The sequence below is a fragment of the Protomyctophum bolini genome (genome assembly GCF_963924005.1).
Source record: "Protomyctophum bolini genome assembly, chromosome: 23".
Taxonomy (NCBI): Eukaryota; Metazoa; Chordata; class Actinopteri; order Myctophiformes; family Myctophidae; genus Protomyctophum; species Protomyctophum bolini.
In genome coordinates, this window is record NC_137884.1 from 8,597,336 (window position 1) to 8,613,258 (window position 15,923).

The 15,923-nt window shown below is 42.4% G+C and overlaps 2 protein-coding genes across 2 annotated transcripts in view; both read right to left on the minus strand.

Annotated features, from left to right (window-relative positions):
- Window positions 1-169: 169 nt before the first annotated feature.
- wnt16 (wingless-type MMTV integration site family, member 16) lies at window positions 170-9,005 on the minus strand. Its single transcript, XM_080757607.1, has 4 exons — window positions 8,553-9,005; window positions 8,136-8,362; window positions 3,747-4,039; window positions 170-2,005 (listed from the first exon to the last, which is right to left on the minus strand). The coding sequence occupies exons 1-4, from the start codon at window positions 8,642-8,644 to the stop codon at window positions 1,541-1,543; spliced, it is 1,077 nt and encodes a 358-aa protein (XP_080613733.1). The 5' UTR covers window positions 8,645-9,005; the 3' UTR covers window positions 170-1,540.
- Window positions 9,006-11,146: 2,141 nt separating this feature from the next.
- Window positions 11,147-15,923, minus strand: part of cped1 (cadherin-like and PC-esterase domain containing 1) — a 109,792-nt gene continuing 105,015 nt past the window's right edge. The window contains exon 21 of the mRNA XM_080757155.1: window positions 11,147-13,325. Coding sequence (XP_080613281.1) covers window positions 13,119-13,325 — 207 coding nt within the window. The 3' untranslated portion in view covers window positions 11,147-13,118. The remainder of the gene's footprint in view (window positions 13,326-15,923) is intronic.

Genomic DNA, 15,923 nt, shown 5'->3' on the forward strand with positions numbered 1-15,923 from the left:
ATTATCACAGGTTTACAGGCTTAGGAAATAGGTAGGTTAGTGTTAGTTCGATAGACAAACAGGCAGCTAGGCAGGCAGGCAGACAGACAGACAGACACTGTAAATTAGAAATTCAGTTGTCACAACAGCACAGCAGTAAGGATGAAACAAAGATACAGGTAAGGGTTGACAACACTCGTAAAAATAGGATAACAATATAACAAAAGACAGTATAAAGACGACTCAACATCCGGCCGCAACTTAGGTAGTGTAATGTTAATGTATTAGGTCATCATGATAGACAGTATGACAGATGGTCAAATTTGGGGCACAAACAAAAAGCCAGTGAAGAACAAACTTCTGTAAACCTAGCTATTCAATCTGAATATGATTTTTTATATATATAACCACTCACTTGAATATTCACCTTACAGAAGCCCTGGAGCTGTGAAGTGTTGCAGAAGAAAAGATTAAAGACATTTGTTAATAGCATAATTTAATATTCAAAAATATAAACAACATTTATAAAAAATATTACTTCCATTTTATATAGTCTCATCTGCATGTAAATTTAGCCTGCCCTGAATTTCCACTGAATTATCATAGACTTATATATTATAACAATTGTTTTACAACTAATCCCAAAATAAATCTAAACAGAAAATGTAATGGTGATGTATAAATCCTCAACACTTTATTCCAAAAGCTACACAGCATTCTTCTTATTTTCCAATAGCAAATATTGCCAAGACAATTGTGCTTATGTGGTGTTATGATTCCAACCTTCTAAAAATGTGTGGTTATCAGAAAAGAAAAAAAGAATCCTGTGAAAGAGCACTTAAAATATCAGTTGATTTGCATCCCTGCCGACGAGGATTTAGTTATTTAATTTACTCATCAAGTCGATCTAAAGCCACATTTTGATTATCATGACCTAATCATGTGTGGAAAGAGACCTACAGTATGCTAAGCTTATGATATTTGTCCGTTGGGCACCGGTGTCACACACAGCGAAAACAGCAGATCTGCAGACTTAAATCGTGAGCTTGCAGATCCACTATTTCCGGCGAGCACCTACGTATTAAATCAGTCTTAACATGCAGTCCAGGTGTACAGGCCATCTGGCTTCCCTTTTGTACTCCTCTCAGACAGTGTTCTCCAGATCACATGAAACCCTATCACAAGCCTCCATCATCTGCTGCACTTTTTCAAGGTCAATGCTCTGGTCCGGCATCTTACTGTACTTAACTCCCCTGGAAATGCTGGAGGCGAGGAGGAGCGTTCACAACACGATCCCTGGTGTCAATCCATCCCAGTCCATTCCAAAGTGTAGAAATACTGACGTCCGACTCCTCAAAGAGGCATGGAGGGTTGTGTATGCACGTGTGTATGTGTGTGTGTGTGTGTGTGTGTGTGTGCTGTTGCATGTATGATATGGAGAAAGCTATAGGGCTGCACCGCACACACCTATGTGTCTGGAAAGCATGCACATAATGTGTGTGCAGGCATTCTCGTGCCCGACGTCTCTCGCACGTGAGCCCTCCTCGGATCCTTTCGCTCCCTATTTACACGTATGCATGTCGTTCATGCTCTCGCAGCGCCTGCAGCGCACGTAGCAGCACCACACAAACTTGCACTCGCAGCGCTCCACGTGCCGCACCACGTGCGTGTTGTAGCCGCGGCCGCAGCACAGCAGGTTGCAGCCGTCGGGGCCCTGCGACGTGCGGCTGCAGCGGCGCCCCCGCGTGCCGGTGATGCCCCAGCGCTTGTCCTCCAGGCAGTAGTTGGGCGACTTGCTGAGGAAGATGAGCTCGGCCCTCTCGATGGGCACGCGCCGCTGCTCCTTCTCCTTCCTCTTCGCCTTCCTCTTGGAGCGGTCCAGCACCTGCACGCTGCCCTCGTAGCGCTCCTTCAGGTAGTTGCCCACGCGCTCGAACGGGGCCATGGTGCGCCAGCAGGTCTTCACGGCACAGGAGCCCGACACGCCGTGGCACCGGCAGTCGGTGGACATCGTCTTCTCGATGGCCTTAGGATGAGTAGAGGGGGGGAAAGGTTCAGTGGCCCTGTACTGTACATTTGCGGGTTGCTATCCTTTTTTTGCGTGACATAGGCTCTTTAAGCTATAGCGTCGATAGAGCCATGACCTCATGTTGTTACCGTAATAGTTTACATTTTGGTCTTTACACAGCAGCAGCGTAGAAGCAGGAGTCAGGCTTTACCCCAGGGGCCTTCCGGCTTCCGCACTTATACAATAGACTCCCAGGACACTGCTGGAACAAGTGTTCCTGTATTCCTCACACAGTTTAGCCAGGGGGGGAGAATGACCGCAAGCCCATGGCCAGAGAGTGGTCTCTGGGTGACCCCATTTTGCTCCCCCCTCACTCTTCTAAAGTTCGGCCCTCTTAACCTTCCACCTCGGCTTGAGGACAGTGGAAAAGACTGTAAACATACACTGCTTTCTTTGTACTCGGACGAGGTGTGCGTGTGTGTCAAGGTGTTTGTGGTCCTGCACTCAAGAATAAGTGTGTGTGTGTGTGTGTGTGTGTGTGTGTGTGTGTGTGTGTGTGTGAGCGAGCGAGCGAGCGTGCATATATATGTGTGTGCATTTGAAAATAAGTGTACAGTACCTCTAGTGCCTGTAATAGTATTTGTCTGTCATTGCTATGGGTGTGTACAAGGGACATTCTTTTGAGCGAATATTGGCACATACTGTAAATAACACTGCCATGCCTCTCCCAGTTACACAATACGGATGAGATGAGTTGGACTTATTGCAACTTTGATTCCGTCACTCATCCTCCCGTTTTATTTAGGTCCTCATTTCTACTTGTATTGCTGGCTTTTCTTTTTCGGGTGAGAGGACAAGCACATTTCCAGCGCTGTGCATGTAGAAGTAACTCTTTTAGACACTGCACGGACTTCTGGACCTGTGTTATTTCTAAACTCGGCAGAGAAAAGACCTCATGACCCGAGTGCGTTTCCGTGCTCCAGCCGCGAAGCATCGCCTTGCTTTCATTGATCCGTACCTTAACTGAACATGCAAGTGATGACTGACAGGAAGCTCACTAGTTGGAGTTGAACTGGACAGTCTATTTCATATTTAACTTGGTTTGTTAAAGGAGTAGTTCACCCAAAAGAAGGACTTTGTAAAACATTAAAACATTCGTTTGTAAACTTAACATTTTTTTGGAGAATGAATAATCCAAAAATGAAAGAAACAATTGGAATTAATATGAGAATTAATCCGAAACTATATTACAAATACACCCCCATTTAGATTTAGATTCTCTTCTACCGAAATACGCTGAAAGAAGTTACCAAAAAATCACAGAAGAGAAAATAAACTTTTGAAACACAAGTTTTGAACCATTAAAGAAAGACTTCACCCATTTTCAACCTATCTTCAAATAATTGGTCCTCACTAATGTCCATGCCTTTTTTTCTCTACTCTGTCTGTGTCTCATATTATATGAGGCTATGGACACTTCAGAAACCCACCTACCAGTGACATCATCGTCACGGATTTTGGCTTCCATTATAGCATGCTAGCTTTCCAGGAATAGAAAGCCAAAATGTCCCTCTAGGATCAAGGCAGGTTTCTTATATTATCTTATCTTATCACATGATAGGAATCCAGACACCTGCCTTACTCTCTCTCTCTCTCTGTGCGTGCGTGCTCTGTGTGACATAATGTGTGCGGGGATGTCTGACATTGCCTGTGTGTATAAATATATCTGTGAAAACACACGCGGTGCCTGTGCTCTCACCTGTCGCCCGGCCTCGCTGTTGTGCTGGTTCATGGACAGCAGGCCGTAGCCGCCTCTGGACGAGGAGGACGTGTTCTTGGCGGTGTTGTCTATGAACTTGCGGCTGAACCACGTTCCGTAGTGGGTGTGGTCCGAGCAGCCCCCCCAGTGCCAGCCCTCCGTGGGGGAGCCGGTGCCCTGCAGGCTGGTGTCGCAGCCACACTCCGTCATGTTGCCCTGGCTGCAGGCTCGCGTCACGGCGTGCACCAGGCCCGCCGCCATCACCGCGTAGATGAACGCCGTCTCCTTGGTACCTGCACCCAGCGGTGGAAAGTAACTATAGTAGTACATTTACTCAAGTAGCCTACTGTACTTAAAGGGCCACTTCACCTTTTTTTAGATATTTTAGTCATGACGCCATGTTCATGACCAAAAAGCAAGCCCCCAGGCTCTCCAACGTTGAAACACTCGGCCCTACTGGTTAGAGCGTGAACTGCAGGCGGACAGAGGCGCTCATGCTATGTTGTCCTATGCTATGTTGTCTGTTGCTGTTTTGTACAGTTTTTTCGTTTCAAAACTCTATGAACTGCTGTAAATCAAATTTCCCTCCGGGGAAATTAATAAAGAACGTGAACTTGAACTTTATTTGCAATAGTTTTATTTTATTTATAATAAAAAAATTCATTTGCAATAGTATTACTAATCTGATTCATTGTATCACCCAGGCCCAGTGCAAGACGTTAGGAGAGGAATCAATTGTTTGCTGTAGAGTGTAGAATGTATTTGCGAGATTCTTTATCACAAACGTGAGACACATTGTGTACGAACCATAGACTGTAAAAGGGTACGAACATGTTTTATTAATATTTATTAATTCCTGCCATAAAAAATATGTTATCTAACATTATTTCATTGAATTGCGATAAATAATAAAAGTTAATTATGTAGGCCTAGATAGTAATTTATTGTAGATCGGCTACTTTGGGTAATTCTTAGCGGGGGTTCATGTGGTTAATCATGCTGCTGATGTTTTCATATTGTCAAGGTGGTGCACATATTGCTGGATAATGGATATAATATTAATTTATTGATAATAATCATAGGCCTATGTTATTTTAAAATAAAAACATTTTTATCATAGACATAGGCCTAATTGCCTGCAAACATATTTTCATTAACCTACTTTTTCATTCATCCCTTTCTTTATTCATCCATGAATTTAAAAATAATTTAACAAACTGTCCTTGTCAGGGAGGTGACAGCCTGCAGTCACACCAAGGCCCGCCCCCGCTCGATCATGATTGGCGGAAGGCCCCTCTCTATCCTGATTGGATGACGACTGGGCCACCGAGCCAAAAACGAAACCTACGTTTTTGTTTACCCCAGGGGTAACTCTTTATATGGTCAGCACACTCTATAGTAGGGAGGATTATCACAACAAAACAAAAAAGAAGTGATATTTGAATTAAGTGAAATCACTGAAAGTAAAACATGTGAGTACCTTTTCCACGACTGCGTGAACCACGTACATCCACCATGTCCAACCATCCCAGGGAAGTAACATTAATTGACAAGCCATCCTTTTAACAATCATTGTAAACCGTACCTCTATACAAATTGGTATTCAATCAATATGAAAAAAACCTTAAGGATATTCAAGGATAACGAAAATAGCACATACATCCGATTTGGAAAATGTTTTTACATTTTACATAAATTCTTTGCAAAATGTCACACTGATAATGTCCAAAAATAGGCATTCCAGGTTGAAAGTGGTTAAGTAGACTGGCAGAGGTTTCATGTTTTCCGCATACGAATCCTGGCTTCTGTTTGGAGACTTTGAAAAGGATCTTTATTCATTTAAAACATTTGGCTGGCTCGCGCATTCCGAGCAGACAGGGTTATGGTTGAACAATTATACCACAAATTCATGTCACCCTGCTGCACGTCTGCACTGTAATATCTGAGCATTAATCAATTTACGCGCGCGCGCGCACACACACACACACACACACACACACACACACACACACACACACACACACACACACACACACACACAGTCACAGTCACAGTCACACACACACCCCACCCCACCCCACTCGGGGATGCCGTGAGGTGAGAGGCACAGTAGACCCCAGGTCCCATGGGAAAGGGACCTAGCCCAGATAAGGTGAGGGGCATTGGGTTACACATCACAGTGTTTGAGGTGGAGTGCTGATGGACAAGAGCTGGCTCCATAAAAAAATCTTGTGTTATTATGTGAGCTGATATATTGACAATTTGTTTTAATCTTTTTGGTTGTAATTTGTTTTCTCTATTGGCATGCCTAGGGACACCAGGTGGAAAGTGCTTAACTTAATAATTTTGCGGTGTACTAGTCCCACCAGAGACAGCTTAGAGAACAGCAAACACCTCAGAGTTAAAGGGGCATTTTGCCAAAAACAAATGGCTGATTTAGTTGGCGAAGAGTCTGAAAATACTAACATACAAGGATTATGCCGCAACAAATCTGGGCACAGTGGCCTACTGAGCTCTCACTAACACTCCCAAGACTGCTGGGATTTAAGGGTGCTCTGATGAGTTGACATGTTTGAAATGTTTTGTATTGTTAGAAATTGTCTGGGACATTATTAGAATGCTGGTGGAAAAGCACAGCACATGCATAGCCTGGTTTAGATGATACTTCTGGAAACATTTGAGATTTGGCCTTTTCACTTTTCATTTAAGTGAAAGCAAAGCATTAAAACATTAAAACATTGCAGTCAAACGTCTCCCTTGAGACAAAATATGTGTATTAAGTTTAATTGCTCCTATAGCGACCAACGTCAAATGGTCTGAAATTATGAAGCACTATACAGAAGTGCAATGTGTGTGCACATTGTCCACGGGAGCATTTGTGACAATTATATCAGATTAGAATTCGCAAGTGGTCCTTAAACTGTGGCAAAGATTTGAACACATTCAAGACGACACTGTCCCACCAGCAAGAGTATAAGAAATGTACTCATCCAGACTAAGAGGATAAGTCACCTGCATGGAAGCTGGAACTATAGCCTAATTAAATAAAATCCTATGATTCAATTAGAATAAAGTCTAGCTTTTAGAGAACTTAAAAGGCACATCTGCAGTCATGGGACACATTCTCAATCCTCTTAGCAAAGTTAAACATGTCCTAACTAACTAAAAACCATGGTAAAGAGTGTGAAGTATTTAACTTTCTCGATAATAACATGCTATTGCGTTTATAATTTCGAGTGAAATAACGGATGCTGACTGATGGAATGTGAGGCAGCGGAGCAGTGAGGCGAAAGCAAGAGTAATCTCCACGTCAGACAAATAAATATATTTTTTAAGGGATAAACCATGCGGACTGAGATTCTGGGAGCCAAACTCGCAGAACCTTGGGCCTTGAACAGGCTCGCTAGAATAAAGAAACCATGTCTTATGTTACATGTTGACTTGAGGTCTCAAAATTAGTATAATCCCGCTGTTTTACGGCCGACAGGGTGCAGAGGTTTCTCTGTTCAAAGGACACTTGACCGTGGATAAAATGCTGTTGAAACGGATAAACCAGAGCAGATGTTTTCCACAGATGCGTTCTCTATATGCTGGGCTGCTGGTTCAAGTATGGCTGATCAAAAAGATCACCATATCTCTCAACAACATGACACATTTTTAGGGAATTAATGTTACCTGCATTTTTGCCTTAGACAATTGAAACAGTCATGCAGTTATAGCCTAAATGCAATTTCAGCTGAAATGGGTAAATGTGTAACAGCTTGATATTTATTTATATTTGTACAGAAACAAACATTTATTAGAAACAAAATGTGTTTTTCTGAAATTCTTAGTGTTAATTCATTCATCCATTTGTAACTATAAAATGAACCATTAAGTTTGGTTACATTTATACACTGAGAGCTAAAGTTGCAGTAAGTGAGTTTATTTTGTTAAATAAGTGTACGTGTTAAATAGCTCTAAATTATTTGTTCAGTAGCAGTGTCCCCCTCAGTTTGCATGTCTGTCCAGCTCTGTAGTAAACATTTGCTGGTCAGAGAACTCATTTTTGGAAATGATGACCTAAATTTGAGCAGACAAAATTGGAACTGGCACACTATAAAATCTGATAAATGGATACTCTTTCCTGATTGATGAAATTGACAACCTATACCTGAAAATGGGAAGACAGGGAGGCCCCTGCAAACACTCATACTATCAGAATAATAGGCTAGACTAGAGCTTTAACCTTTTCTCGCGCGTGCGTGTAACACACACACACACACACACACACACACACACACACACACACACACACACACACACACACACTTATACGCACTATTAACTACCCTATTTAAAGTCGGGATTTGTACAGTTATTTAAGTGAATTAAGCCACATAGTCTTACCGCTGGTTAGCTCGTAGCCGAAAACAGAATGTCCCTTGGTGGTCGAGCAGTTCCAGCGTTCGTGCTTGAACTGCGTCTGGCACTCGGCGATGCCCAGACGCGCTCCGTCCTTGAGGCTGGCCAGCAGGAACGGCTTCCTCTTGCACAGGTCCTTCTGCTTGTAGGTCAGCGGGAGATTTGCGCAGCCTAGTTTCTCCGGTACCCCCACGGACGTTATTCCCAACCACCTGATGATGAGACACATCAAAACCCAGGACATAATTACCGAAATGCACCCCTGCTGTGCCCAATGTGCGTAATTGGGTTAAGCATTAACGCAGAGCGCGCGGTATACGTGCGCCTGCATGATGGGCTGCTTTGCCAATAATAATATCACCCTGCACTGACATGATAAATACCCACATGGTTCATACTTACATCCAGCTGGCTTGGCAGCAGAGGGGGTAGAGGGAGAAGGGTAGGAGAAACAGAACGCAGATCTGATTTACTCCACAGTGCTTCTTCTCCATTGCCTCTTCATCTATAGAAGCCGACTGGCCGTGCACTGTGTATGTCCATGGACAGCCTGGTCCCTGGGCGGCTCTCTCATGCTAAACCAGTCAATTAATCCTCAGTGCGCCCACACCAGACTGATGCGCCACAAATGACAGCGACTTTACGCATTGAGGGAGGACATGGTGGCGAACCCCCAATAGCTGTCATCGCGCATAAGAAGTGAAGTGATACGCATGATCAGTTTCTAGCGGTGATTCGTGTCTGAGGCTCCAGACTAGTTTATATGTCGGACTGGGTCTGGGGAGAAGCAGCACCAAGTCGAGACGTCTCTGCCGCGGCGCGCTCCCTCCCGGGCTCCCATTGGATCATCCTTGAAATGATATTCAGCAGACGTCAGTCCCAGACCAGTCGCTAATTGGACAAGAAGCGCACGATGGAGAGAAATGGTCAGAACGCAAACTGTGCAAAAGCATCAACAAATGAAATGCAGCTGGGGTGGGAAAGTTCTACAATAACGGCAAGTGCTGAAGTGTTAACGGCCGCACGGGCACGACGCAAGGAAACACTTTTCAGGGTTTGACCCAGAGTGTTTTGACTACGCATGCAGAATGCATAATTCACAGGACAAAGCAGCCTGGTTGTTTATTGAGAAAATAATAGGCTATAGGATATTTAAACCACCTATAGTGAATGGTGACTCATGGTGAGATAATTGCACTCCAAAACTATAGTCCGTTATGGCTAATCAAGGCAGAGGCGCAACTCAGCACCCAGAAACAGTCCCTCTTTCAACTGGCCCAATGAAAATATGAAATAGAGAAGGAAAAAAAGACAAACACTTTCACTCGATCTAAAAAGAAAGGCAGCTGGGTGGGCATATTTATTTTCGAGAACCGAGAACCGAGTCAAAAGTCTCGTTAAGCATATAGGCTATATAGCCTATTGGCTCCATATGACGGCCCTCAAAATGATTTGTCATGGTCTGGCACGCTGACGTTTAAAAAAGTAAATTCTGTTTTTACAATATTGATAATGAGATAGGCCTACGTATGCATGTTCACTTTACATTAGGCCTACTGAAGATTTTTTTTCTAATAACCTTTTTTATTGGACAAATAGTAGGCCTACATTTTACATTGAGGTGCCCACTCTTCCTCAGTCAGTTTGTCAAATTTTAACACACCATTTTTGTTTTGTTTTATTTAAAAAAATTGTCTACTAGAGAAAATATATTTGAATGCCAGATAACTGTCTCCTTGACATTCAAATCCAGCGAACCGAGAACCAACACCAACACATATTACTCTTGCTGAGTGGACAGTCATTTATCTAATTTATCTAAACGTGTAAGCAAATAACATTTAACCAAATTGTTTAATTCTTCACATTTGGACCATGCAGGCATGCTTTGACATTGTGTGTGTGTGTGTGTGTGTGTGTGTGTGTGTGTGTGTCCATGCTCGTGTGTGTGTGTCTGATGTGAACGCTCCCGCCTGTGAGAGAAAGACATAGGGCGAGAGAGCGAGAGAGAAAGAGAGAGAGAGAGAGAGAGAGAGAGAGAGAGAAAGCCTTCACTATAGTCTGTCCACTGTAACAGTCCTTCCATCAATGTAAACTGATTTAAAGGGATATTTCACAGAAATACAATTATGCACAATCTGGGAATCTATAGAGAAAAAAAAGAAAAAAAGGAAAGAAAAAGACAGGGGGGAAAAAAATCCATTTATAAAATCTTTCTTGAGAGATTAGCCTGTACATAACCTCTCTGTCAGCACCACTGCCTTAATGTTGTTGGAAGGAATAAGCATCCGGGAGGAAGTAGTGGGGATGAGCCAACACCAGTTCCTGTTTTACACAAAAAAGGGTTAGGGCAAAAATAACCAAATAGTTTCCCAGATTGGCCTGTATACAGCATACATATACGTAATAGCCTATATGTCCAATGGAAAAGAAAACCAAACAGCCATCTTGCACTCAGAAGTCTGTTGTGTCACTGATAGCAATTGGTATGAAGTTGTTCGCCCATGTAGTCCCTTGAGACAGACTCTTGACTCAGTCACGACAAATTTCAAATGCTTCCGTGAACCGTGATACAGTTTTCAGTGCATCGGCACTGAAAGCAGTTCAGGCTTCAAAGCGGATGCCCCCCCCCCCCAACCACACACACACACACACACACACACACACACACACACACACAAATGGAAACAAATTGACCCGTAACTCAGTCTTATGGGGGTCTATATACTCTGTGGCCTAATGCATAGTAAACTGGGGGTCCTTGAACTGAAAAGGTTTGAGAACCACTGGCATAAATAATTCCTCTTAATCAAATTAGTCAAAGCATAATACTAGCTTGCTGCTATGGAATTACATTATAAAGTATTTTAAAATAATATTTTTTTTATGAATGGAAACGATAACATCCTTTGTACCACTTTAAAAAGGATTGTACTTACATTCAAAGATTGTGGAATGGTTGCCTGGCTTAAGAGACTACCCGCCCAGTGACATCATCATCATGAGGACATTTATTTAATCAGACGTCAAATACGGCTCAATGAAGAACATGCCAGAAGCCTCACTGATTTGGAGGATGACTAGGAACAAATATGGGCTTGACAATGTATTATAGACAATGCATTATAGACACTATAGCTTTTGCAGGCTCATTTCTAATCAACTGCTGAGGACTGAAAATACAGAATCATTTACACAGAAGGAGCAGGGAAAGAGTCCAGTTCAGATAAAAGGGGTGTAATTCCCCTTATAGAAATAAACACTTTATATAAAAATATAGACAACATAAGCAGGCAATCATATACATAAGACATTATTCTCTTACATAATGAATATCATTGCGTCATATCTTTGGCATTGAATATTATGCCACAGAAAGTGGCTGAATGAGGTATACAGTGGAGACCTCCACAATAATTCAAATACATTTTTCTCTTCTTATGTTTTTCTCTCTTGATTTGGCAGACTGCGCAACTTGAGAGAAAATGCAGCTTTTGATCCAAGGCATTTTAATTCCCAGTCTTTGCCTTGTATTTTCCCTCTCTTGGAAAAAAAAGGAAAAAAAGTTCCATTATTTGCTGTAATTTCCATTATTATGGCGATATTTCAGTGATCCCTTCTTTCACCAGCTACCAGGCTGGTGACCCTGCCCAGGGTAATGTTTTGCCATTATCTCTGTGTCCAAAATGCAGCACATGTCCATCAAAGAAATTGTACATAACATGTTAACATACTTAATAGCTTAACATAACTTAATAGCTTAACATACCGTAGTTTAAGATAAGTATCACAAATGATAATTATTCCTGTGCCTTTATCATTATCATTTTAAACTTAGCGAGCCTTTAAAACCTACTCCATGTTTAACCACTTGAACCCTAGTGCCACCTTCTGGGAGGAACGTTCATCAGAAATAGCAGATCTACAAGATCATAACGCGCGGCACTTATAGATCTGCTATTTCTGCTGAAGAAATTTTGTGTAGAAGGACACAACTAATTGTTTTTAACTAAGTTTTACTAAGTATAGTATAGTATAGTATAGTATAGTATGGCAGGCCTATAAGAGTTGTCCGATCCGCACACGTGATCGGAAATCGGGGCCGATCACATCATTTTCAAATGATCGGAATCGGATCGGGAGCAAAAAAACATCCCTAGTATCAATATTATACCCATATCATGATGTTAGACTGGATATTGTCTGTGATTTTGGATATTGTACTATTGTGATATGGCATAAGTGTTCTATAAAAATATAAATAAATAAATATAAATATGTTTTTAAATCGGTATCGGCAGATACACAAAATCAAATGATCGGAATCGGATCGGGAGCAAAACAAAAATCATAGTATAGTATAGTATAGTATAGTATAGTATAGGGTTTAAGTGGTCAAAATGATATAATAATGTGCCTATGAAGCACCTGCCAAATATGCCTCATTATTACTCAAGACAAAAAACAGGTCTACCCATGGCGACCCTGTCAGCCTCTGAGTTCAGGTCACATGACCAGGTGTGTTCATTAAGGCCGGCCAATCAGAGCAGGTGCTTGGGACAGGAGCAACGATCCCTGTCGCACGGCTGGATAATCAACATTCTCCTGTTACACCACTCACATGGAATGACCTCTCTGTCTTCACAGAGAGAACACGCACGCACGCACACGCACACGCACACACACACACACACACAGACACAGACACAGACACAGACACAGACACACACACACACACACACACACACACACACACACACACACACACACACACACACACACACACACACACACACACACACACACACACACACACACACACACACACACACACACACACACACACACACACACACACACAATCCCGGGCACCGGTCAGGGGATCCATTTGGATCCATGTTTTCCACTCTCAGAGTTAAATGAACACTGTGGGTTTCAGTGTGCGTAGGGGAGGGGGAGGGGGGGTCTCTAGTTTCCAGGGGCTCTGCGGGGACACAGACGGCTCAGCAATATCTCAGAGTACATCTGGTTGACCGGTCCCCTCACGTGATAGGACGAGGAGGTGTTAGACCCCGCCCACTGGTCCTGGTCCAGCAGGACGGAATGGGCCGAAGTCAGGGTGCTGCCGCCGCTCTGCTCGGCGGTCCTCGCGGGACTCCTGGACAGCTTCTCCACCTGCAAGTGGTGGAAAAGAAGAAGTCCCGTGTTCAAAATGTACACTTGAGTAAAAGTACAAAAGCATCTGCATCAAAATGTACTTAAAGTACTAAAAGTAAAAGTACTCGTCTTGCTGAATGTCCCCTTTCAGTTTCACAAGTTCAAAATGTGTAAATATCTTTTGAAAATAGCAGATCTACAAATTCAGATTGGCTATTTTCAAACGGTCAATATGTATAGGGCTGACATGATTAATGTATGTTTTCTAATCAAAATCTACAAAGCAAACTAGTAACTAAAGTTTTAAAATAATTGTAGTGGAGTAAAAGTACAATATTTGCATCTGAGATGTAGTGGAGTAGAAGTAACCACCAGTACAAACACTGGGGTTCGACTAGTAGAGACGCTGTCTGAAGAACAAGGTGCTAGTATAATTCTTCCGCAGCGATGACTCTGATGAAGACCGCATAGGTCAAAACGTTAGTCATTTTGTGTGCTAGCACCTAGTGAAAAGGCTTGAAATGTCCATGCTGCTCCAGTGTCCTCTACTTCTAAAAGTACTGGAAATTAGAAATACTCAAGTAAAGTACAAGTACCTCAAAATTGTACTTGAATAAAACATGAATTTTAAATATTTAATATCATATTGTTTATGTCTGTCAAACATATTTCTAATGGTTTGAGCCTAAAGCACCACTCTGATATAACCAGTTCGTCATTTATTTCTGGCTTCTGAAGCAGTTTTAGCTGCAGTACCACAATGTCCTGAGGTGGTGGGGGTGCTGATATGCACATTATTTAATCTTTGAGTCATTATAATATTGATGCTAGATAAACCCAGGCTTGTTTCCATTCCATGCCAGCTTGGAAAATCAACAATGTGGACATTGTAAACAAAGTCGAAATGCAAATTTGGAACTGAAGACTGAAGAGTAATTATACAAAGTAGGGTGATACAGATGACATCATGCATATGGCCAAATCAGTTGAGATGTTCCTGAGAGCAATTTCCATAAAAGCCCCATTATGACGAGAAAGCCAGAGTGTTCAAAATTGCGTATTTGTGGGGATATAAAACACATAGGGGAGCGCAAAAAAGTGAAGAAAAAACCCCACACAAAAAATGTAGTACTATTATTCTGCTCAGGTGTGTACAATCTCACAAACTGGTCTCTTAGATTAGAAGGGCGCTTAAACACCACAGCTGGGGCTTGTGTAAACCCAGCGCTGAGCCTAGGGTCTGACTGAATAATATGCCAGTGTTTTGAAATTATTATTATGTCAGCCATATATGGAGATCTAAGGGTTTGAGGTTAGATGTAGAGTTGCTGGCCGGCTCCATATATGCAGATCTAGGTGATGATCCAGTGTTGTCCATGTATGGCTATCCAGGGTTTGATTAGGTCAGTGTCGTGATCTTCATATATGGAGACGAGGTGTGATGTCACGAGGTGTGATGAACTGACAACCATATATGAAGGCGTGACTGAGTGACGGATCAACGGATTTGCAGGTTTTCATAGTAATCCGCGACCTACAGTCGCAATTATTATTGTTGTATTATATTTCAGTAAAACATTTGCACATTTTCTGTTTACTAAATTGCTGGAGAGACCGGGAGAACCCCTTACTCACTGGGGAAAAAACCATTCTATTGATTACAACAAAAATATCACTTACTCATGTGGAAATGCATGGGGAGAGAGAGATGGGGAGTCAAACGCAGCAATGACTGCCTGGACCGGGACTCAAACCTGCAACACGCTGTCAGGCTACAGTAGCCTAACTAATTCTAATCCTAAATTAATTAATCTAAATCCTAACCCTAAAACAGCCTCTGTTGTGCACACGCAGAAACCAACACGCGCACGCACACACAAATCAGACTTTAACTAGACTAGATTGCTCTCCGTTTGACAGATTCTGCAGGCCTGCTGTCATTTAAGAGCCATATGAAGTGAGATGGGGGCGTGGGTGGTTGGTGGGACTGAGCCTGCCACACATAAGGGCCCTGAAACCACTTCACATACACACCCAGATGCTACCAACGTGCATTTTAAGATGCAGTAAAAATGCAGCTTTAATTGCTAATTACTCATTAACTTGTGCAGAGGCCAATTTTATAGGCAGCTCTTTTACAGGGACCCGGGAGAGGGCAGTGAGGGGATTTATTTTCAGAAACCTCCTTGATGTGGAAGCAGAGAGCATTAGATTTGTTCAATCAGAGGAGCATAAGTGCTGATTTCCTGTCCACTGAGAAAATGGTTGTGTGATTTGTGGCTGCTGAGCGCTTTAGACACAGTATTTAATGCTTTGTTCTGTCCTGGCTTTGAAAGCACATAAATATCAAACAGAAAGGATGGGGAAATGATCAGTGTGGGTTTCCTCAGGGAAAACTTGCTAAATACTCTGCGACCTGTAGATTAGAACGTATACTCCAGGGTACATTTCTTCCAATTAATTTCCAAAACCTTTCCAGAATATTTAACCCAATTTCCAGGACTATAACAATCCTTCTCTTACTCCTGTGTGTGGTGGGGACAGGTGGTGTATCATAATCGGTTCTAGTGAGCAGAAAGAATCAATAATAAGCAGACTTGGCAACCTGACTGTAGA

Coding starts and splice junctions, on each gene's coding strand:
- wnt16 (XM_080757607.1), bottom strand. CDS start 8,644: ATGGAGAAGAAGCACTGTGGAGTAAATCAGATCTGCGTTCTGTTTCTC. Junction 8,363..8,552: donor TGCTGCCAAGCCAGCTGGAT/GTAAGTATGAAC, acceptor TCTCATCATCAG/GTGGTTGGGAATAACGTCCG. Junction 4,040..8,135: donor CGGCTACGAGCTAACCAGCG/GTAAGACTATGT, acceptor CGCTGGGTGCAG/GTACCAAGGAGACGGCGTTC.